This window comes from Corapipo altera, unplaced genomic scaffold (assembly GCF_003945725.1).
Source record: "Corapipo altera isolate COAL_440 unplaced genomic scaffold, ASM394572v1 94, whole genome shotgun sequence".
NCBI classification, from domain to species: Eukaryota; Metazoa; Chordata; class Aves; order Passeriformes; family Pipridae; genus Corapipo; species Corapipo altera.
This window is the reverse complement of record NW_020884950.1, coordinates 22,296-45,777: the sequence shown is the minus strand read 5'-3', so window position 1 is coordinate 45,777 and position 23,482 is coordinate 22,296. Positions and strand designations below refer to the sequence as shown.

At 40.4% G+C, this 23,482-nt stretch overlaps 1 protein-coding gene across 8 annotated transcripts in view; it reads left to right on the top strand.

Moving 5' to 3' along the window:
* Positions 1-299: 299 nt before the first annotated feature.
* Positions 300-23,482, top strand: part of GPCPD1 (glycerophosphocholine phosphodiesterase 1) — a 44,015-nt gene continuing 20,832 nt past the window's right edge. The window contains exons 1-6 of one of the 8 annotated variants that reach the window (XM_027662980.1): positions 300-318; positions 8,551-8,636; positions 13,124-13,208; positions 14,154-14,238; positions 20,635-20,710; positions 22,830-22,871. In XM_027662980.1, the coding sequence (XP_027518781.1) occupies positions 8,588-8,636; positions 13,124-13,208; positions 14,154-14,238; positions 20,635-20,710; positions 22,830-22,871 (337 nt within the window). In that variant the 5' untranslated portion in view covers positions 300-318; positions 8,551-8,587. Of the gene's footprint in view, positions 319-384; positions 404-888; positions 1,000-1,437; positions 1,562-1,584; positions 1,604-8,550; positions 8,637-13,123; positions 13,209-14,153; positions 14,239-20,634; positions 20,711-22,829; positions 22,872-23,482 lie in introns of those variants that run through there. The other 7 variants (XM_027662981.1, XM_027662975.1, XM_027662982.1 and 4 more) reach the window with 7 other exon arrangements.

Genomic DNA, 23,482 nt, shown 5'->3' with positions numbered 1-23,482 from the left:
CGCTCCGCTCAGAGAGCACTCCCACACTCCCTGCCCGCTCCTCCCCCTCAGCTCCAAGGCTTTCCAGGGAACCCATTCCCGCCCCACGCACTCGCTCCCCATTGGCTGGAGCGGGAAGGGGCGGTGCCGGGCTCGCGGGCAGTGACGTGTCGGCCGGGGCGGGTCACGTGGGTCACCGCCCGGCCCGCCCCATCCCCCGGCTCGCCCGGGGGCAGCTGGAACCGGTCACCGGCCACGCCACCGGGCCCGGGCGGCGGCACTGGGAGCCCGGGCAGCGCCGCCGCTGCTGCTGCAGCCCCGCAGCGAGCGCTCGGCCAGGTCAGTCCGCGGCGACAGCAGGGGTGCGGTGGTGGCAAGGGGACGGTCGGTGCGCGCTGCTGAGGAGGCCTGGAGGCTGAAGGAGGTCGGTGCGCGCGCTGCGGTGTCGGGAGAGCTGGTACGGGGAGCGGTGCCGCTCGCTCTTGAGGAAGGGTACCGGGGGGATGGTCCTTGGCCCTGGGGGAAGGTGGGTAGAGCAGAGCCCTGCCCCCGCGCCCCGTGCGGAGGCGGCCGCAGCCGCCTCGTTCATCCCCCGCTGCCCCGCGGAGCCGCCACTGCCCCGCTCCACGCACTCACCGCGCCGCCTTGGCCCCGCCCCTTCGGCCGGGACACGCCCCCTCACGCCCCGTCCGTGCTGTCGAGGAACAGGCGCGGTCTCGACTCCGCTCTCCCATTGGCTGGGGCGGGGGAGGCGGGTCCGGAGCGTCGGCGAGTGACGCGCCCTCAGCCGGTCGGTCACGTGGTATCCCGCGCTGTGGCCCCGCCCCTCGCGGCCGGAGCGGGGGGCGGCTGGAACCGGTTGGGGCGGTGCCGCCCCCTCCCCTGCTCTGTCCTGCCCTGTCCTGCCCTCCCTGCCCCGCGCCGTCAGGCGGCCCCGGGAGGAGGGGCGGGGGCACAGAGGGATCGGGGAGCCCGGGCCGGCACCGTCCGCAGCCCCGCACAAAGGCACTGGGGGCCCAGGTCAGTCGGCACCGCCGACCGGGTGCCGCGGCGGGCGGGCGGGCGGAGCCACCGGAGAGCCCCGGTGCGAGGGGGGGGCGCGGAGAGAGGTGGTCCCGCGGGCTGAGACCTGAGGGGACCTGGGGGCAGGAGCGCGTGGCTTGGGAAGCGGGACATCGCCCGCAGGTCCTTCGGAGCAGAGCGGCCGAGGAGTGTGCCGGGCCGGCGGGACGGGGGGCGGCCGCGGTGCTGCGGGGCGGGGGTGCCGTGCCCGGGGGGGGGCAGCAGGCGGTGGCCGGGCCGGGCTGTCCCCGGTGGCCGCGGCTTGGCCCGCGGCTCTGTTTATTTACGTCCCCGCCTAAAGCGCTGGCCCGGGGCGGCCCCGCGGGTTCCGCATTATGTAAGGACCGGGACGGGGCGGGCCTGGGGGCGCGGTGCCGCCTCCTCCCTCCCGCGGGGCCCGCGGTGGGGCGGGGAGCCCCCGGTCACTGTCCGTCCGTCCGTCCGTCCGTCCGTCCGTCCGACTGTCCGTGCGGGTAGCGAGGTGCGACGGGCTGGGCGCACTGCGGCGCCGGAGGTGGGGGTGTGTGCTCAGCGCTGCTCTTTGTCTCTGCTTCGGACTAAAGTAACGCACCGATGACGCTTGTGGTTTGATTATTACCGTAGGCGCTAGTGGGGCGGTTCTAGGTTAATCTAGACTTTAAAAGTTAATCCGAACTTTAAGTTACCTGCATCCTAACGAGGCACGGATTCGTTCTCCTATTTTTCTTTCTTTTTCCTTTTCAATCAATAAGTCCTCTTGTAGGGTGTTAGTGCTTTAATTGATTAAAGCATGCAGTGTTAGATGGAGATTAACCTCCAGAATATTTTATGCCTTAATAGTGAAACAGTCGATAAGTGAAATTATTTTTTGTCATATGTATTTCTATTCTCACACTGCTTCCTGTAAAATAACTATAGAGGATATTTAAAACAACCCAGAATGCTGTTAGTCTTGAATAGATACTATTAGTTTAAACTGCCACATAATTAATCTTTCAGTAGTACATGTTTTTCCTCCATAAAATGGATACAGGATTTGGAAACCCCTTAAAAAAAGTGGTTTGTTGAGAGCTGTGGGGAGCATTATACATGTTATTTGTCCGTGTCATTCCTAAGTGAGGAATGTTAGCATGATCACAAAGAGCTAAATTGCTACCTGCCTAAGATCTTGTCAGCCATACGTTAGTAATAAACAGCACTTCAACGAAGACAAATCAAACTGATGCTGTTCTGCTTTAGTTGCAAATATGCCCCAGCTGTTCCCCGTCTGTCTCAAGAAGTTAGTTTGCAAAACTGCTGTGATGTAACTAAGAGGGAAGAGTCTGATACATGGACAGGTATTTGCAAAATGCTGAGAACAACTAACTTACTGTTACTTGAAATGAAGTGGATGCATGATAACTGAACATGGTGTGTCAGATAGGGGTCTTTGCTTGATTCTGAGGGCTGACTTGGCCCTGCAGATGGGTAGTTAAATTGATACTGAGAAGGTTTTTTTCTCTATTGCTCTGTATTAACGTATTATTTCAGAAGCAGCACATGGGCTTTTTTTGCTTTCTAAATGCCAGCATAAGCCTGTTGGTAAAAATTCAGCCTTTGAATCGGAACAGCATGTCCAGATCTTCTGTGCAAGTTTGTTTTCTGTCCAGTGTTAATACTGCAATGCAGAATGACAGAGCTGCTGACTTTCTGGTTGTCCTTTCTCATGCAGTCAAAGTGCGGGAGGGGGGGGGGGGGTGGAGGAAGGAGGAGGGCAGGAAGAACCTTCTGGTTGTTTGTGTGAAAATGAAGGAGTCGATACTGTAATGCTGTTTCTAAAAATTCTCTTCCAGTTGTTACAGTGACAAGTATATCCTCTGACCTTGTACTAAAATACAGGTTTTGTCAACTATTGTTACATAATTTTCTTACATACCTAATTTGTTACTTTAGACGTATTCTATGATATTCTGACACTTTGTTAGGACAAACCATAAGCAAAAAAATCCGTTCTTTGTACTACAAGATTAATCGGATTTCACTTGTTATCACTGAAATATTATAGTCTGAAGTTGCACGAGTTGATACTTTTCTGCTCAAGAGTCTAAGCCTGTGAGTAGAAATGACAAAACTACGTCTTAGGCTTGTATCTCTTCTTTGTTCAGCACAGCAGCAGATCTGGTGCACGGTGGATTTTCTGTTGCTGTGTGTAGCGCAGCTTTCAAGAAGGTGAAATGTAGGTGCAGTACCTCTGTCCGTCAGTGCTTGGCAGTGTTCAAATTCGTGATTCATCAGGGAGGCTGCACGGGGCTCTGGTGTGCTGTATCAGTGTGTGCTCCCAGCTGTCAAATGACTTGGCTGGGACTGTGGCACCTTTCCCCTGCTTCAGGCTGGAGTTGGACCTCTCCTGGGTGTTGATAAGTCTCATGAGTCTATTCCTTTAAGGTGGAGAAGGTCTGCTTAAAATTAAAGAAGTAAAAGCAAAAATACTTCAGCCTTCTTGTTATTGCCCTTTTATATGCAGAAAAGTGGAGTGATATTTTGAAATAATTTAGCATGTTTACTTTTTGCAGTACTAGGATTGTGCACCATGGTCTGTGATGAAATGTGTGTTAACATTATGAAAGAGCCTGTTTGTGCATAGATAGTGGGTGGGGGTGGGTTTGACCGTGGCTGGATGCCAGTTGCCCACTAAGCAGCTCTGTCATTCATCTCTTCAGTGGGTCAGCCAAGGGAGGGAGAAAATAAGATGGAAAAATCCTCATGGGTCAAGGTAAGAGGCAGTTTATTAAAGCAAAAGCAAAGGTCATGCACGTGGAAGCAAGGGAGAACAGAAGATTTTATTCTCCACTTCCCATCAGCGAGTGATGTCCAGCTGCCCTGGCTATGTCTCCTCCCAAGATCTTGCCCACCCCCAGCTTACTGGTGATAGTGAGGAATGTTGGAGAGACATCATTGATGCTGTGTGAGCACTGGTCACCTGTAGCCACAACTCTGCTGTGTTATCAACACCTTTCTAGCTACCAGTACAAAGCACAGCACTGTGAGGGCTGCTGTTGGGAAAATTAACTCTGTCTCTGCCAGACCTGATACAATGGTCTTAGTTTTTTTACAGCTAACTAAGGAAATTCAGTAGTACAGAGGTTAAAAGTATTCTTACATTGAAAATCAGATGTTTGAAAGTATTAAAATGCATTCCAGGAATTTCCTGGCTCATGGGTACCTAGCTGTCTCATTTTAATAGTCTAACTGCCTTTGAAAAATTGCCATAAGTACCTATAAAGATTTATTTACCCAGATATCTTAAAAAAAAAAATCACCTATTAATAAGATACTTTGTCAGCTGTATTTTTTTATCTTGATGTTTCAAACATTGCCCTTAGGCCGCTGGAATCACAGCCTCACAGACCTCTTTGAGTTGCTGTTAAAAATATCACTTGTACTGAAACCTGTAATCTGGTTTCATGACTGCTATGAATTTTTATGACACTAAAATTTGTTCAGTGTTTGTAAGCGAGGCTGTTACAGTCCAGGACTGTCCCAGATTACTTGGGGTGTATTTAGCTGACCCTGAAAAACTATGTATAAGATACGGGACAGCAAACAGCCAATACCTCTTAAAAGATATTGGAAAGGTTAAGGAAGCTAAGGGTGAGGCAGAATAATCCACTAAAGCTGAAGGATTGTGAAGGGTTTTAATATAGCACCAGACCTGTAAGCCAGAGGGTTCAAGCTCTGAGTTAATAAATTAGGTCCATGTCCTGGTGTATTTTAGACTATAACCAAAAAATATCTTGGTCTTCCCCATCTGTGATGACCTTTACTACCTCATTTTAGAGGAAATCTGTGATACTTTGTGACACGTTACTAGTTGGTTGTGTTATGTCATCTTTTTTCTTCTTCCTTACCTACATTTTCTAGTTCCCTTCTAGAATCAAAGGACAGAGCTTGGGTTCCTTATTATTTAGGGAAGTACATTTACTCCTGTCACTCTTGTACTCCTTGAGGAGCCCGTGAGGAGGAGAAAGGAGACCTTTACAGGCAATATTAGAACAAGGAGTACTTTTTTTTTCCCCTCTGCTATTTACCCTGCAGGATACTATGCTTAAAATCTATATTGCTTTTCTTTTGGGTGTATGAAGGCAAGTGAAAATTGAAAATGAAATAGCAAGATTACCAGTTGCTTTACTTCCTGTCTTAAGGCCGTGAGGAGAGCTTTGTGTTGTGGCAGGGGAACCAAGATTGCACGTGATGCTGCCTGCTGGGCTGCTGATCTCACCCCCTGCTCTGGAAGTCTTGCAGAGATCTCGAAGCCTTGCAGGCAGCCTGTTTTATAGTGAGGTTGGTTGAGGCAGGGTTACCTGAGCCAAGCTTTTGAAGGCAGATCAGTCCCCCCACAGGCCTCAGGGTGATGCTGCTGTGCAGTCACAGTCTTCATGGGGAAACCTTTAGAGATTGGGAAAGGATAGGGGTTTGCTTTGCAAAAGGAGGAGAGTATGAAACTGTGGAACTATGACATACTGGGGGAAATAACATGGTTCTGTTGTAAAAGCAAGGATCTGTAGGGAAACAATTTTAATTTATTTTTTTTAGTGAAATGCTGATAAATATCTACCTGGGTGATCTCAGTCTGCTCAATTGACTTTTAATATTTGCTGCTTATTACTTTTTAATGTAACTGTTAGAATTTGTTTCAGTTCCCCTAAGCAGGCAGTTATGTCACGACCCCTTTGAGCTGAGGATTCTTTGCATTCTCCTAAAAATCCATCTTTACAGGTGTGGGGAGCAGAGAGGATTTCGTTATTCTTTGTCAGCTTCTTTGGTTAGGCAGTGCTGAAAATCCGAAGGAAGAAGCATCAGGTTTAAAAGATGCCTGACACCACTTACATGGTTAGAGGATTTGATTGTCTAAGGTTTCTTGCCTTTCCCTCTTGGGAATTAAATGACTTCCTCTTCTCAGGAACTATCAGTAACTAGATGGCTGAACTTATGCTGGTTTTCCCTCTAAGTAAAATATGTTCACATCGTGTCTTGAAAGTACAGAATGCTGTTATAAGTGCATGATAATATACGACACAGGCTTGATTCCTTAACAAAAAGCAGATCTGTTTGTCCCTTGCTCTGTGGTTACATACAGTGCTCTGCTGGAAAAGATGTTTTTTCAGAGTGAGAGGTAGTGATTTGACCCTAAATGGGAATGTAAGTGCAATACCTGTAGCTGCAGTTCTGCTAGAAAAATCATGCCCATACTTGGTGATGTAGAATTTTTCTTCTCTTGATATGCATCCCTTGGGTAGGTTGAGTAGGTATTTGAGAAAATGCCTTTTGAGTAGAATTTTGACCATTTTACAAAGTGAGTTTATCAAAATCTCCTTATGATTGACTACTGCTGTATAGAAAAAATATTATTTTGCTAAGTAGCTTAGAAAAGTCCACAACTGTCTTCTAGGTAGGTGCATAAAATTTTTACGAGACTGGCTAAAAGCTTTGCAGGCTTTAGAGGATTTTAGATTTTTCTCTAGGAATGGATAGGTAGTTAGTTAATTTGCAGTAGGACAGACATGCTGGTTTTTGTGAAGTTTAATTTTGAGTCCTGTTGCATCGGCTTTGGAGACAGCAGTTTTTTTACAAGACAAAAGCATGTTCTTGCTTTGGGGAACTGGGTGCAGGCTTCAGCTTTCACTTACCTGCTTTATAGACTTTTGAAAGGCATTTTTGCCTACTTCATCTCCCCTTTGGTTCCTCTGCCTTTTCAGTTAAAGGTTGTCCAAGCAAGGACAGTTGCTGAACACAGCCAAGGCTGTAACTATTCAGTGTCCTCATAAATGCATGACACCAGTAATTCATATTCTCTGCATTAAGCTGAGATTTTTGTCCTACCAGACCAGTTTCTTGAGTTCAGTCTTAGTTTCAGCACTGAAACACGCTGTGCTTCTATGTCTAGAAATAACTGCTAAAAATAAATGCTAGAATGTGTCACTTTGCATACAGATCACCTAATGACACACACGTGACAGAGTTCCTGGAGGGTGTCCCCTTCATGGAATTCCTGTGCTTATTTCTAGCTTCAGTAGTCTGGGCCATTTGCAGCAATGTTACTTGTAAAAGACTACATCCAGAATTGGAATATGTGACCAGAAATATCTGGATTACTGCTATTTGCTTGCTCTCGTTTTACCACTGAAAAGTCACCTTTCTTGACATGGAGAGGGAAAGAAGGTAGGAGAAAAAAGAAATATAAAGGCAACCATAGTTAGAGGAAGAGTAGGAAAAGATCCAGAAGCAACAGTTAAGGTCTGAAGTTTAAATGTCTACAATAACTTTTGGATTGCCCACAAGGAATGAGGTTTGATTATGAGCTTTTTTTTTTTTTTTTTTTTTTTAGTGTTTGGTATCTGACTTCCTTTATCTTTTCTTGCTTTCAAGGCATCTGTTAAGCTGTCCTGTGCCCTTTGAAGGCAAGGGCTTATATTAGAGCTGATAAAAGGCAGATTTTTCTCTAGTGTCATTAGTTCTTTTTGATATCATAATTAAAGCTGTTACTAAAGGATTGCTGACCAACGTTGTACTGAAATTAAGTGCTTTTTGTCCTGCTCAAAAATGGCAATAAAAACATTGTATTTGATTTGTTTAAAAAAACCAACAAAACCCAAACAAAATAAAAAGCCCCCCCACCCAGTGATGTAAAGAAACGGATTAGTTGAGACCTTGCAAAGGTTAATTCTGCATGTAATTAGTATAATTATTTTGCAGCCCCTGTCCAAATGAATATACTTGAGTGATGACAGTCTGGCAACATCCTGTGCTATGACTACTACTTCTGTAAATAATATAAAAGGATATGTTACATCAATTGTGTTTCTGCTGTAACGGTGAGAGTGGGATTCTGCCAGGGGTTTTTCCATCGAGTTGTTGTGTACTGGAGAAGAAAACTGAAGCAGGGTCAATCCTCCAGCTGCTGCCCTGGCTACAGAGGCTGTAGGCCTAAGGTGCTGTTTTGAAGACTGTTTGGTGCATCTAGTTGCTGGTGATTCATGTGAAAGGCTGGAAGTAGGGGAGCAGAGTCCACGGTGATGAACAAGTAACTGTAGTGCTTCTCTGGGAAAACTTGGAGGGGATGGTGAAGAATAGCACAGATGAGACAGAAGTTACTGTTTGCCAAAGATCATAATATTAAACGTCTTACAACTTCCAGTGGCCTCTTTGGGAGCAAAATTAGTCAAAAAGAGTTTTTAAAAATCTCAGCTGAATACTGATGAATGCTGCATGATACTGATACCTGCATGCAGTATTTGATTTAGTAGTCTTTTTTTTTTTGTGTGTGTGTGTGCGTGCACCAGTGTTGCAACAGTGTCTTCTGCAGCTGGATGCTGTTTTCTGGGTCTGCTGCTGGTTTTAAAGAGCTTTGTGTTTTGACTGCTCATTCAAACAGTAATATCACTAGTGGCTTTCTGCCCTGTAAGTGGCGGGATTAATGTTTCCTCTTACTTAGGACAGGAATAGATGTAGTGATTGTTCCTGAAATGTAGTGTCTTTTTCCTCCCACTATAGGAGATTTCAGCTATCCTAAGACAAAAGTTCTGCAAATATGACCTCTTCTCAAGTGACTTTTGAAGTAAAAGGAACAGCAGAACCAGGTACCCAAATCATGCTTTCTTTTATGTATGGTTTACCTAGAAGAAAACTTAATAGTAGAGTGTTCAAAGGCTGTCTTGTCTGTTTTCCTCAGAGGTTAAAGAACATGTCAGTTCAAATATCAAAATAAGTCATTTTAAAATAAAATAATTAAGGAATTTCACATAGGAATTTGAAAGTGAGAGCTGGGAAATAATTTTTACCTCCTTCTCCCAACAATTTCATACTGTGCTAGAGATTTTGCTGCTAACCGAAATAGTTATGATTGGTTTAAAATCTTCTGTCTCTAGAACCTTTTTATTCCATGGAAATGAATGTTTGTGTTCTGAACCATGACAGTCAGGCATACATTGATGTGTATTTTATTTTATGTGATGTGGTTTTTATTCTGTCTGCATCCTTGTTGAAAGTTCTCACAAGATACAAACTCTGCTAGGAGTTAAGGACAGAAAGAATATGCAGCTTCATTCAGTATTCTATCTATGCAAAAATGTGTAAAATAACTTCTGTAACTGAAATGAGGAACACAAAGTATCAGATCAAGAGATTTAGCATTTATAAATTGTGCTTATTTATGTTGACCTTCATCTTAGGAACTTTGAAGAAAGGTGTTGTGGTTTAACCACAGCTGGTAACTAAGCTCCACACAGATGCTTGCTCACTTTCCCCTGGTGGGATGGAGGAGAGAAAAAAAAGCTCATGAGTTGAGATAAAGGCAGTTTAATAAGGAAAGCAAAAGCTGTGCATGCAAGCAAAACAAAACAAGGAATGCACTTGCTGCTTCCCTTGGGCAGGCAAGTGTTCAGCCATGCCCAAGGAAGCAAGGCTCCATCACATGTAGAGTTACTTGGGAAGACAAATGCTGTAACTCCAAATGTCCACCCTTTCCTCCTTTTCCCCCCAGCTTTTATTGCTGAGCATGGTGTTGTATGATCTGGAATATCCCTTTGGTCAGCTGGGGTCAGCTGTCCCAGCTGGGTTCCTTCCCAGCTTCTCGTGTACCACCAGCTTCCTCTCTGGTGAGGTGGAGTGAGAGACAGAAAAGGCCTTAGTGCTGTGAGCACTGCTCAGCACTAACCAAAATATCCCTCTGTTATTGGCACTGTTTCCATGACAAATTAAAAACATAGTCTGTACTAGCTACTATGAAGAAAATTTAACTTTACCCCAGCCAAATCCAGCACGGAAGTTCACCAAAAAGTAACTGATGGTTGCCTTACAGAAGCAGATGAATGTGGGAGCATGTACAGATTGGCAAAATTCCTGTGGCAGCTAAATACCAGATGGCATAAGTGTCTACTGTAGTTGGTGGGGAAGAAAATGATAAAAACATTTTAGAAGTTTCGACATCTGCCCTGTGTTCCTCCAACTGACACACGATGTGGACATAAAGCCTTTAGTAAGGAGTACTGCTTTTACAGCATTCTGGAGAAAACTTTAAAATTAAAGAGTATACTGGCCTTAGATCAAATGTGACTATAAAGCACAGGTGTGGCTGTACAATGGAGTATTGCAAGCTATGCTCTGTTTGTCCTGTTCGCACTGTTGCTTCCACAGTTGTGATGACATTGTCACTAACAAAGTTGACTTTGGATAAGTAACTTTTTCTTGTACTTACAATATCTGCAAGAAAAAGTAGGGTTAGTGAGAACTAGATCCCACCTCAGCAGCTGTTTATGAAGAATTATGTGGAAATACTTATCACATGTGTAGTGTAAAGAAGTGACACAGAAGGTTGCTTCTCCTTATGACAGTATTGATATTGTTGGTTTTGACCTGGGAGAAGAGCTTTGAGATGCAGCAGTGGCAAGATGCAGTCTTGTGAAAGAAGAGAGGCAAGTTTCAGAACTGTCAGCATTTCTACAAGCAGCAAAATTTCCAGTTTATTTAGAAATGTCAGATGCTGATTTTGTCAGATCACTATGGTGAGTAGTTAGTTGGTGAGATTAAAAAGCCTCACTTTGAGCACTAAACACGCTCCCTGTGTCCTGATCACTGTCTCTTACCATTGATGTCAAAGCTCGTGACTCCAGGGCTAACAGGATAAAAAGGCATCACCAGCACAGGAATGGTGCTCTGACTGCTGCTTCCTTCAGCCAGACCACCTCTGGAGTCAACATTGGTGATGAAGCCCAACACATTGGTGTGCAGGCTTTTGCATGTTTGTGTCATTGAGTGCTTCTTTTTGCCTTATTTTAGCAGAAGGAAGTCGGTCACTGGTTACTGGCTTGTGGCTCCTTTAGCTCTTCATCAGGACACAGTCCCATATCAAGAGACTGCTTGGTGGCAGATTAGCTGTTATGAAATAAGGAAGGGAGCTTCTAGCTCCCAACTCCACACAGAAGTTGTGCCCCCACACAGCTGGCCCAAACAGGCAGATTGCAACATTAGTGGAGCTGTTGCAAGCTTTGGGACTGGGCAGAAAGCTTAGAGAAGCTTCCCTTGCTGCAGCTGAAGGAGCTCTGCCAGTAGCAGCTTTTGATTCCCTGGCAAGGGGAGGGAAGAAGTTTAGAACCCCCGAGCTTAAAACACAAAAACCAGAGCAAACCCCACCGTGTTTTGAATTGCCTATGAAAAGGCAGTTCATCATGCATTTCACTTGTGCCTTTACTTGAGATAATTTAAGCAGTTTTATAAATCCTGATTCAGCCTCAGTGTAATTGTTGAAGGCAGTTTAGGTGTGTCTCTGTATCATACTCAAATGTTGCCTTTGTGTGTTGTACCTTACTGAGTGAGAGGTAGTTACTGAATGTTTGTTTAGAACAGAAGGCTGGAAAACTATTCTAGCTGGCTCCTGTTAAGAGGAATATCATTTAGATGACACTTCAAAGGTTGGCTGGTGTTTACACTAAGATGAATGCATGGCTATTTTAAAGGGATATTAAAAGAATTTTTGCTTCTTTTTAATATCTGAGGTCAGAAATTCTACCTGTGTGGTGTTCAGGTGGTCTTCCTTCCCCCCTTTTATCTCCTCCCTGCAAAAGCAAAACATCATGTGCCTCAGTACAGGGTGGAAAAGGGAAAGCACCTGACACAGGCAACTGTGTGCAGTGAATTGCATAGTAAGTATACTCATAATGCAGATTTTTGTCTGCATTTGTATGCCTACAGTGAACATCCAGAAAGCTTGGGCTTTTTTTTCTAATGAATTGCAATGGAATTTTTTTTTTTTTTTAAAGGATTGGAATTCAAGATGTTATCTAAAATTACTTCAGTAAGCTGCTTTTAGGAACAAATTACCTTACTTAATTTTTGGCTTTTGTAGATTTTTTTTTTCCCAACCCCTGGACCTGCAGAGGTTTCTTTCATAAACACTCCTGGTGATTTCTCTTATTAGTTTAATTGGAAAGAATGGACACAATTTTAGGGGCATAAGGACTTCCTCCAGACTTATTTTGGACTTTGAAGTTCCAGCTACGATATGTGGCTTAGTAAAAGCTAGTGTACATTTGTTGCATATAGCTTGTCTACTTTGTATGTATAGATTATTGTGGCTCCAACACTATTGCTACTGCTTTCCCCTCTTTAAGAACAGGAAATAACCATCATAGATACTTGTATCATTCTTTTGTGGTGCCTAAATATACTTTAAAACTTAACATTTGCTCATTCTGCAACAGATTGTTTTTTTCTTGTGTCTAAAAATCTTGTTGAAACCCTGTAAGAGCAAAATACAAATCTATCCTTTCCATTAGTATATGTCATTGTTGTCATTCTTACAGTCTGATACATACAGGTTTTATACTAAAAACAAGGGTAAGTTGCAGTGTTAACTTTAATTCTGGGATATGCCAGAATGAAATATACTATTACAATCTTTTAGATTCTCCCTCTGTATATGTATGCATGCACTAAGATGCACACAGTGTGACAATTTCATTTGTGTTTTTTTGTGTAACAGTGTTACATTTTTATATCCAATGAAAGCTGAAAGCATAGCAGCAAAATTAACTTTATTTCTCTTGGGAATCAAATTAATTGGATGTGTTGCCTTGGGAATAATGCTAGCAACCTCCTGTTTGTGCTTTCTAAATTGTTGGTGTGAATTTGAGAGAACTGCGTTTTTGGAAAGTAGGTTACTTAGTACTGTGTGTGTATCTGTATATGGGTTAAAAATACAGAGTATCTGGGGAAAAACTGCATTATCTTTACATTAAACATTTTACAGTGAAAATCTACCTGCTGCATTTCCAGAGAATTTTGAACAGTATTAGTTCACAACAATCTGGAAGCCAACCCTTTTAAGGGCTGGGGTTGTCAGTAGTCCCTCTCTCAGTGAGGTCCTTATGATGGTGAAGAAAAAGCTATTCTAGTTTTGGGTTGGGGAAAATTCCTCTCTGAAATGAAAAAAGGGAATTTTAGATGGGTGTTTATGGTGTGTATGTTTAAAATATCTGCAGGTTTGACTGTGTAGGCTGTACTTATTAATGCCATATATACTGGAGTAATGATAACTGTGAGTTATTTTCTGTTGTTTTTTTTCCCGTAGGAGAGGTTTTTGCAATATGTGGGAGCTGCAGTGCTTTGGGAAATTGGAATCCACAAGTTGCTGTGGTCCTCCAAACTATCGATCGGTAAGTTGGCGTGGGGTTTTCTGGTTTTGTATTTTTCCCCTTATCTTTCTTTTTTTAGTTATTTTTTATTTGTTCCATCTGAAGCAGCTCAAGTTCTGGAGCAACAAATTTATTCTGATTTTGTGTTTCTAAACTGTTGAGCTACATGTGCTGCTAGTAAAATTCCAGAACTTCTTGTGTTGCCCTTGAGCATTTTGGATGCTTAAGAATGTGTTTAAGAAAACTTTTGGCTTGGGTGTGCTCTTCTAGTTACGGATGTTGCTTCTGCTGTTGTGGCTGGCATTTCACTAGTTTAGCTGTAGGTATTTTGAATAGGAAATTACTGTGGTATAATTCTCAGTCCCATAACTATACAGCAAATTATAGGAGATATATAGGAGATATAGGTTAAAAAGAAAGTAAACACTATAAATGAGTTATTATTATGGCTATAAATCGATGGGAGAAGACTGAAGGTTAAGCAAACTCTAATTTTAAATAGAACTTTTAGAAGATGTGTGTATAAGCATGAGTGTATATGAAGAAAGTTTAAACGCAGCAAGAAATTCAGTATTTTCTTACAATGGTGCTACCCTATTGCAGTTGGTATGATTCAGGAAAACAGGGCTTGCAGGATGTATTTATAATTCTGTCAGTGACTTGCTGTGTGATCTTGGACGAGTCTCTGAATTATTTCATGGTGTTTTCCCCATCTGTTAAATGAGGATGGAAGTTCTCACTCTGTTAGCGCACTTCGGATCCGTAGTTTAAAAAGAGCAGTTTCAGTTCTAAGTATTTGTTGTGTTTTGTTCATGTTTGGCTAAGTTATCTTGTAATAACTTTCCTTCAGCAATACACTAGATTTTTATTTTAGAATATCACTTAGACATACATCTGAGGTGGCTTTTAGGCTGTATTTTTAAACTTTTTTGTTCGGTGTTTGTTTGTTTATTCTTTTCTCCACAGTCAATCATGGAAAGTTGCTGTAGAGCTTCCTAGAGGAGTTCCTGTTCAGTATCGATATTTTAAAGGATACTTCCTAGAACCTAAGGTATGTACAACTTTTTCTATTTTAAGTTGGTTCATCCCTAGTAAAAATTCCCTTATTTGAAGTAAAAAGGATTTCCTGAGTTAAACATGAGGCTTTTTTAGAAATAAATCTTAAATTGCAACATATGAAACGTTAAAACAGTTGTGGCAATACAAGCAGTTCAATTCTGGAAATACATAACCACGTGCTGTTAACTGCAATTAGTTTTGTTTAATTGGCTTCTCTCTTTTACCAGCGTTAGTGTATTAAAAAATTCAGTCCTAAAGATACACCTGATATTATTAAAGCTTAAAATGACATGGTGAGATTCTCATAGTTAGAATTGAATATGGACTTACAGCAGGGCAAGGATCTCTAGCATGGAAGCAAGTGGTAGCAGGAGAAAAATGGTTAGTGTAGGAGGTGTATTTAAGTTTGCCTAATTACTACAGTTTTTAAAATCACTGCAGATTTTTTTTTTGTGAAGCATGAGGAGTATTAACTAGCTTTTGTACTGCACAGTTAACACATTAATCTCTTGGAGTGAAAAGGTGGAACAAGGAGCAGGGCATCCCAGTGTTTTCTGTATGTTTGTATATAGGTATCTGCATGACTTGGAGGGGAAAAAAAACTGAGGCAGACACAGATGTGTTTTTACAGGTGTTGATGTAAAAGATGCATGTGACCTGAATGTATGTGAATTAGAGTTGAATGTACGTGGCAGTATCCTGGTCTGTAAAGATCACACTAGGGTAGGGAGAAGTTTTCCAGATGAGATGTGACTGCGTCCAGAAAAACGTTGGACTAAGTTGGGAAAATAAGCAGCTACTCTTTAACTGTTTTTCTTAATAACAAGTAGTAACTAAGCAGCTGCCTTTGCTGTCTTTCTTATTCTATTAATATCCTGTAGCTGTTCACCCTGGGCTGTAGCTCTTCATTGAAATTGGGATTATGAAGGCTGTAGCTAAATGTGCAAAGGAGTTATAGAATCATCTCATCTGTACCTTTTAAATATTTCAAATTACTGTCAAGAGCATGAAATTTTTTCTCAGCTGTACTAGCCTGTTTTTCCCTGAAAAAAATATTTGACAGAAGTATCATTTCAGTGAAGGATACTAATTTCAAACGAAACACAATTCTGGTTTTTTTTTCATTACAGCATGTGAAATAATCTAATCTGAAACTGATATTTAAATTGGTACTTTGAGGCAAAAGAAAGGAAGGCTGGTAATAGATTTCCTGAGGTCACTATAGGGCCAAAAGTAGATTAATTCTTACAGCCTAGCAGCTCTCACGGGACCTTTTATATTTTTTTTGCAAATGTCCGTAAGTTTAAAACGTAAGCAATAGCACACTAGAAAAAAGCAGTTAGCGAGAAATCGGCAGAAAATGTACTCATAGACAATACCATTTCTGTTTTACCATTTGAAAAAGTTTACAATATGTATTGGTGAGTGTGTTTCTTTAAGTAGGTGCTCTGTATCGTGCACACTTTATGTACCGTGTGATGCAGAGTCTGCCAAGGTAAGTATGAATTTTATGGAATACCAGCATAAAGAGCTACTGTGTATAAAAAGCAGGAAAAAATGAAAACCACCCTCCAAAGCACAGTGTGTGAATTGCCAGGGTACAGGGTTATCCATTTAGCTTGTACCTCTTAAGTGCACAGGACCTTATTTCTTGTATCATAAAGTCTTTTGAAGAAAAGAAGTCCAGATACAGTGTTTTCTTCCACTTTCTGTAAATTTTTGAAGAACAATGAAAAGGTAGGATTTGCTTTTAACAGGAATATCATGCACAGTATAGTGCAGATGAGACAGTATACAGAGAACTTTACCAGATCTGATAAGGAAAAAAAAAAAAAGTTAAATTATTCAGAATATTTTTATTTCACTGATTTTTTTTTTAATTAGCCATTGCATGTGATTAATCTCCTTGCAATATATGATCTCTCAAACACTGTTAACTTTTTATATCAGTGCAATTTTTGTGTGTCATGGTCTGTAATAGAATAACAGATACATGTGTAATCTTTAACATATACTGAAGTCTGAGTATATGAATTTGACATCACATAACTGAATAAATCATGCTGAAGACAGATCCAGCTGACATTAGTGTTCCCTTCTATAGCTGCTGCATCTGTGAAGGTGCTTGAGTTGGATGTGGTGGCAAAGATGAGGGTGATACATGTTTACACAGAGAAATTTTAGTTCCCATATGATCCATAATATTGCTACAGACTAGATGTGAAAACAGGTAGAATTATTGACATTTTATTAAAAAAAAAAAAAAAAAAGGTATTTTTCTCACCACCCTTTAAAAAAAGCCATAATTTGATCTCTGTATATTTTTATACTTGAAGGATAGTATGATGTAGTGGGAAGTTTAGTTTGTTTGCATTGAAGCATGTTGGTGTTAACATAATTATAGTTTTATAAATGGAGCAGTTTTAAAAAAAATTTATTAAAATTAATAGAATTTTTGCATGAGTACAAATAATATATATACAAAGAACATTTTATTATAAAATTGGTGCCAGGTCTTGGCTCCTGTATGTTGGGAGACATTACTGTGCTGTAAATATTTTGATGATAACAGAAGAATCCCCTTAAGCATTTAAAAAGAAAAATAAATGCATACACTTGATGAAATAAGACAGTAGCTATTTTGCTTGAGGTTTGTTCTTTCCTTAAACATAGTCTGGGTACCAGTTAGCTCACTGTGAACATCTTCCTATGTTTTCTTCTACACATATCTTCTGTTTGTTGTAGAGGCAGAGATGGGGGGGTATATGGAAAGGTGTGAGCAAGACACCCCAAAACGCCCTTGTTTGGAATTTGTCTTCTTTATATCTTATGTTTTAGGAGAATAATTTTACATGCATCATTTGCATGAAGCATATTTGAAAACCTTAGTAAGGAACATACCTTATTCTGTTAAACTGTTCTGTATTTGTTTTTCCCACAGTAAATAAGCATGCAAGGTTAGGGTTATTTCTTTTAAAGACAAGTGTAAAATATCTGTGCATGTAGCAGGACTTTAAAAACTGGATTGGGGAATGTTTTTCACACTTGTGAGAATGCTGCTTAATTATAGATGTTTCAAATGAGAGTTAAATTTACTTTTTTTTTTTTTAATGTAAGTAAATAAATCTGTTTAATGCCTGGACTGTAAGTAACAAAGGTGAAACTTAGACCTAGACTCAGTAATTTCTTTAATATAAGAATGCCTTAGAATTGCTTTTCCTAGATTAATAACCATTATTATCCTAATAATAACAAAGGAACACCTCTGCCATGACTGTGCTGAGACAGCAGATTGTGTGTTAAACTGTTACAAAATACTAGAGTTATAAAATCTCTGTTTAGCTCAGGACTTCCTGGCAGGTGACTTACATGTGGTGTTGCCTTGCAAGTCAGTTATGATGGCTGAATGGCTTTGTTAATTGTTTAGTTCTTTGCTGAATTATTGTCTCTTACGTGGTACAGAAATCCAGAGAGATTTTTGTCAGAAATGCAACATCAGCAGTTAAGTCTAATTTAGCTGTTTCATACTCTCGAAGTAGATTATTATTTTAATCAGTAAAGTGCAGTTGGATAAATGTATTTGTGTGGTGTTTTTAAGATTTGTTTTTTCTTGGTTTTTTTCCCCCCCCTAATGCCTACTGTATTGTGTTGCCTTGAATCAGGAACTTTGGAACTGAACTACTAAATTATCCTTTAAACATTCATGGGAGTGTTTTAATTTTTTAATTATACTGATCACCCAAGCACTTCATGCAGATTGTGCATCAGGTTGCTTTGAATCCCTGGAACATTATGCCAGATGAGCATTTTACCCTTAATTTCAGAAGTGTCTAATGACTACTGGGGAGGCCCTGGCTTCTCATAATGTTAGAGGGCTGGATTTTTAAAGAAAACTCTTGAGTGTCCTTTAAGAGCTTTAAAATTGCACCAGATGTTCGGATAATCAAAATCAAGCAACGTGATCTTTGTGTTTGCTTTTGAAAAAAAAAAAGTCTGTATTAGTAGAAAAGGATCCATGCCACACGGTGCCACTTACTATAATATAATCTCAGTGTACTGCCCACTGAGATGCTTGATGTGATATTTGGATAGATGCCCTTGTAAGACTGTCCCAGCAGAGAATCTCTTTTTGGGTAACAGTACCATGCTATGAATATTGATGACACATCATTTACTCCTGCTACTGAACTGGGCTGCTTTTCAAATGTGGTCAGTATATGCCACTGAAATTACATCAGTATTTTAACCTCATTGTAACAATGGCTTCTGTTATGTGTAATTAAAACATTATTTAAATGCCTATAAATATAGAGAGAATCTGAGCAGGGATTGAGAGGGTTCTTGGTCATGTCTGTGCCTGTTCTCTAATCCATTGCCCTTTTTTTCCAGGTAGCTTTGCTTGGCTCTTCTTAGTATGGAAAGTGTTGAGGGTTCCTGGGATTAAATGCACAATCAGTCCACTGTATTCCTTTCAGGAGATGAAATTTTGCTGAATGTGTCCAGCATGGTGTGCTTATTGTTGAGATGATGTTATTTGAGTTCTCATTCATTGTTTTAGAACATAAAATTAAAATGGACAATTACAGTAGTGTAAGAAATAAACTGGTATTGGTATTTTCATACAATATGTTGGGGGTTTTTACAAGGAAAAAAACCTTTTGAAGAAAACAACTTAATCCATGTTAGGACTGACTTGCATTCCCCAGGTTCACAAACTACAGGTTCTGTGTGTGTTCATGGGAGTTGCTGTTGGAGAGCTTGCATGCCTGCATGGTGTTAGTAAAAGGCAGCCTCCCTGCTGGCAAACATGGATTTCAGCTTTAGAAACTATGATTGCAACATGCAAGTGTGAAGGTGCCGTGAAAGAAGGGGAAAGAAACTTCTGATCGTTTACTTTTCTAGATATCCTAAGGGTGATCATTGTGGCAGCTGTGAGAAAATGCGAATTAAAACTGCCCTGTAACAGGAATAAACTGAAAGCCACAGTATCATCTTATTTATTTACATTTACATGCATTCTGTCTTTAAAACATAACTTGAAGCATATGTATTTTAGTCTGACATGACCCATAAGTATGGATGCCTCTGAACTCATTAGGAAAATTGCTTTAGCTAAGACTCAGAGTAAACCTGTCTTACTGAGCACTTTTTAGATATTTGCCATTTGTTGTTAACTCATCCAAAAACGTGGTAGATTAAATGTGTTCGATATATATCAGGAAATCCCATCTGCTTGTAAAGGATTTATTAGGTGAGCTGTAATGTAACAAAGCATTATGGTACTTTGTAATTATACTGCTGAGTTTGAAGCTTGTCTGGATGTCCCTGTGGATCTGACATGTATTTAAATAAGAAGCTGAAGTACTGGGGCAAGTTGGAATTGAAGCTTGCAAGACTTTGGCAATAGAAGCAAGTCTTTTTGGAAATCAAGAGTTACTTAGGCCCAAACACCAAAATGACAAACTGCAGATATTTGAGGGTGGTTTTTACATCTGATACTAACAACCACACCCTGCTAAGGGAAACTTCTTAGGGTGACTGAGCTGAGAATCAGGTGTGTTCTTTCTGTTAAGTGGCTGTTACTTGAAAGCTTTAACCTAGAAAGCTTTTTCAAACTTAAATTGTTCTGAAAGAAGAGATTGAGTTACTGTTCTGGTTATCTGTCTGAGTCTTGGCTGTGTCTGTCAACAAATGTACTCTTCTGGTGGACAGTAATTTTTTTTTTTTTTTTAAATGAAAGAATCTAATTTATCTTGCTCCAACTGGAATAGACTGCAGGGGCTTCATTGCTGGCTGATTGGATCAAGTATTTATGTTTTAATTAGATGCTAAATAATTTGTTCTTCTGTACCACAACTGAAATAACTGTGTTTTATAGACTTTGAATTAGTCAGGGAAATTTTGAAGGAGAACCTACCCCTGCAACTGCTACCTGCATGAGTAGATGCTGAATGCTGTTTGGAACTGTAGATGTGGAGTATGTTTTTTCATAAGCTGTTGCTGTAGTATCTTGAGAAAAAAACAAGCACTCTTAATGAGTTCAGAGACGCTAAAGTAGTCCAGTGGAGTAGCTGTAAGCAGTTCAGATTTAATAATTCCGTGTAACTTCTCCAACGTGTCACACTGTCACAAGTTTTCTCATATGTAAATGCAACACATCAGGTAGTGCCATCAGCAGTTGCAGGGATAAGAATCCTGATCTGTTTTCTTTCTTTCTCTTTTGTTCTCTCTCTCCGTTCCCCTCTCTTTCTTCTCCTTCCTCTTTTTCTTCCTTAAGTCTCTAAGCTGAGTTCATGACCATCCCAAACAGCTTCATGGGTAGAAAATCAGATATAACAAAAAAAAAAAAAAAAGAAATTATTGCAGACATTTAACTTTTAAATTACAGACTATCGATGGTCCCTGCGAAGTCATAGTTCACACGTGGGAGACTCATCTGCAACCACGATCAATTACCCCTTTAGGTATGGGCATCAACTGCATCTGTTTGAGGCATATGCATAAGATTACTAATATGCTGCACACTGGTTTAGAGGGATTGATAACTATAGTTTTAAAATATTTAAATTAATTAATGTGTGGGAGGTATAGACTTTTTCTTTGCACAACATGGGCCTTACTCTCAAAATGTAAGTATACGTAAGTGGCTTAAAAATGGAGTGGATTTGAAATTCTTTGCTGTCATCCTTAAGATTATGTGGGTTGTTCTTTTATTAATTTGGAATTGTAATAATTTTCTGTAAGTTTAATTCTTTGAGACTAAGGATCCATATTATGTTTTTTAGAGAAAATGGGGGGGAGGGTGTGAAGTCACTGCTGATTTTGTTTAAGTACTATTTAATTAGTGAAACTTGAGACCAAAGATTTTTAATAAGGCTTCCTTAAGTAAATGGATTAATGTAAATAGAAACATGAATGGACTTATTTAGTGGAAATGTAGTTTGCTGGAAGAAAAGATGGCATGCAGACTTGAAGTTACTAATGCTTTTCTGAACAGGGAAAAAGCTGGAGTTGTAAGAGAGACTGAAATAACCTTTGAAAGTAGCTCGTAGTTTAGATCTCTCATGCTGCTATGGGATGGCATGCTTTATGCAATGTGTTTTCTAGGATATGAAAAGTATTTCCTCCACGTTTAGGAGTTCACATCTATTAAAAAACTTAATGATTTGAAATAATGTCTTTTAGAAAGAAGGTGGTATTAAAGAAACTGTTTGTTAATCATGAATAGTGCCATAGAATCATAGAATCAGCTGGGTTGGAAAGGACCTCTGAGATCATCAAGTCCAACCCTTGATCCACCCCGCTGTGGTTCCCAGCCCATGGCACTAAGTGCCACATCCAGTCTCATCTTAAAAACCTCCAGGGACAGAGAATCCACCACTTCCCTGGGCAGCCCATTCCAATGCCTGATTACCCTCTCTGTAAAGAATTTCTTCCTAATATCCAGCCTAAACCTTCCCTGGCAGAGCTTAAGACCATGCCCTCTTGTCTTACTGGTATCTATCTGCCTGGGAGAAGAGACAACCCTCACCTGGCTACAACCATGACCATGTTCCTGCCCCTGCCCCCACCCCTTTTTTTGCTTTTTATTTCAGTTCAATTAGTAGTTTTTCTATTCCTGCAAGATTGTTTCTATATTTGTCAGTAACTGACAAGAGAAGCAGCCTATCCTCTGCTAGGGTCTAGACTTTCTCTAAATTTAGATAATCTCATTCCAAATAGTTAGGAGTATTTTTTTTTTCGCAGGTAGTACTCAATGCTTCATCTTTAAGAAAATGCAGCAAACCTAGTATGTTAGTACTGGGTCATTATGATCCTAAATTGTTGGCTGTGGTTATTAAAAAATAAGTCAGGCCTATGATTCTTCTTAGGGGAAAAAAAAATGGGATTAATTGCAGTAGAGGCAAAAATTTGTGAAGATACATGTTTTGAGAAATGTCTGGTTTGTTTAGACTACTGCAGTTCTGTTAATGCTGGTGAATTTACTTAGTGCCTTAAGATTTCAGTTATTAAAGCTTTGGAAAGGGTAAGGATAAAAGTAAGTGTGACCTGAGTGTTTTGAATATTTCATGCTAGGCTGGTTTCTGTCACATGGGCAGAATAAGCATTTTAATCGTGACTAACTTGATTTAACAGCTTGAATTATAAATGTGCAGAAGGGTAACTTTCTTGTATGTTTGCAAGAAACTTTAATGTCCTTGGCATTACTTTGGCAAATAAAGCATCTTAGATACTGGTAGGATGTAGATATCAGTAAAATACTGCAGCAAACCAGAAAATTATGCAACCTTCTTGCTCTTCTCAGTTCAGATTACTTTAGGTAAAATGTGGCATTCTGCGTGTTGACTGTTGGGTTTTTTTTTTTTTTGCAGAAACTAAGAAAAAGCCTAAGTTGGGATAAATCTTTATAGAAGGTTGCAAAAAACATGCTTCTTTGTCTGTTTCAGTTTTCTTGCCTTTTTTTAGATACACTTTTTAGAAGTGCGGTGGAAAAGTAGAATTAATTTAACTAGGCAATGATTTTTTAAAATGTGAATACTAATTAGATTTTTTTTTATTCTTTTCCCCTCCTTTTAATTCCAGAAGATGAAATTACTGTTGACGATGGTTTCTTTGGAATCCATAGTAAGTGAGACATATTGACCTTTATTCTTTACCATAAATTTAATTTAAACAAGATTAAGTCTCGTAATTGAAAAATATTTGAAATCATAAATTTTAAGGTTTGTCTGTGATTGTTTTCTCTGCTTATACAGTTATACAGGCTTTAATCCCTTCTACTGTTAATAAAAGACTGCTGAGAAGAGTTGAAATGTTGTCACTCTGATGGTGTTAAAGGTTGAAATTTGCAAATTTTAAGTCACGAGCATGTATTTTTGGAAATACAGAATAGACTTAGCTTTCTCTTAATACCCAGCTTAGAAAAACTCTTCGTGCCTAGAAAGACGTTATCCCTTGCACTAAATGTACACAGTCTGCCTCCTCAGTTAGACATGTAACTGCCAAAAGGCTCTTACCAGCCCAGACCTTGTGTTTTGTGTGTGCATATATGTCTCCCCTCTGGCAGTTCTGACCCACCTCTTTCTCAGTCCTGTGACACTTAAGGTAACTCTTTATCATCTCTTATACATCTTGTCTTAAAGCTTTTCCCTTTTTTCTCTTATCCTCACCAAACCATAGCTTTAGCTAGGAACTCTTCAGAACTGTGGGGTCTGCTTCAGCACCTGGTGTGGTGG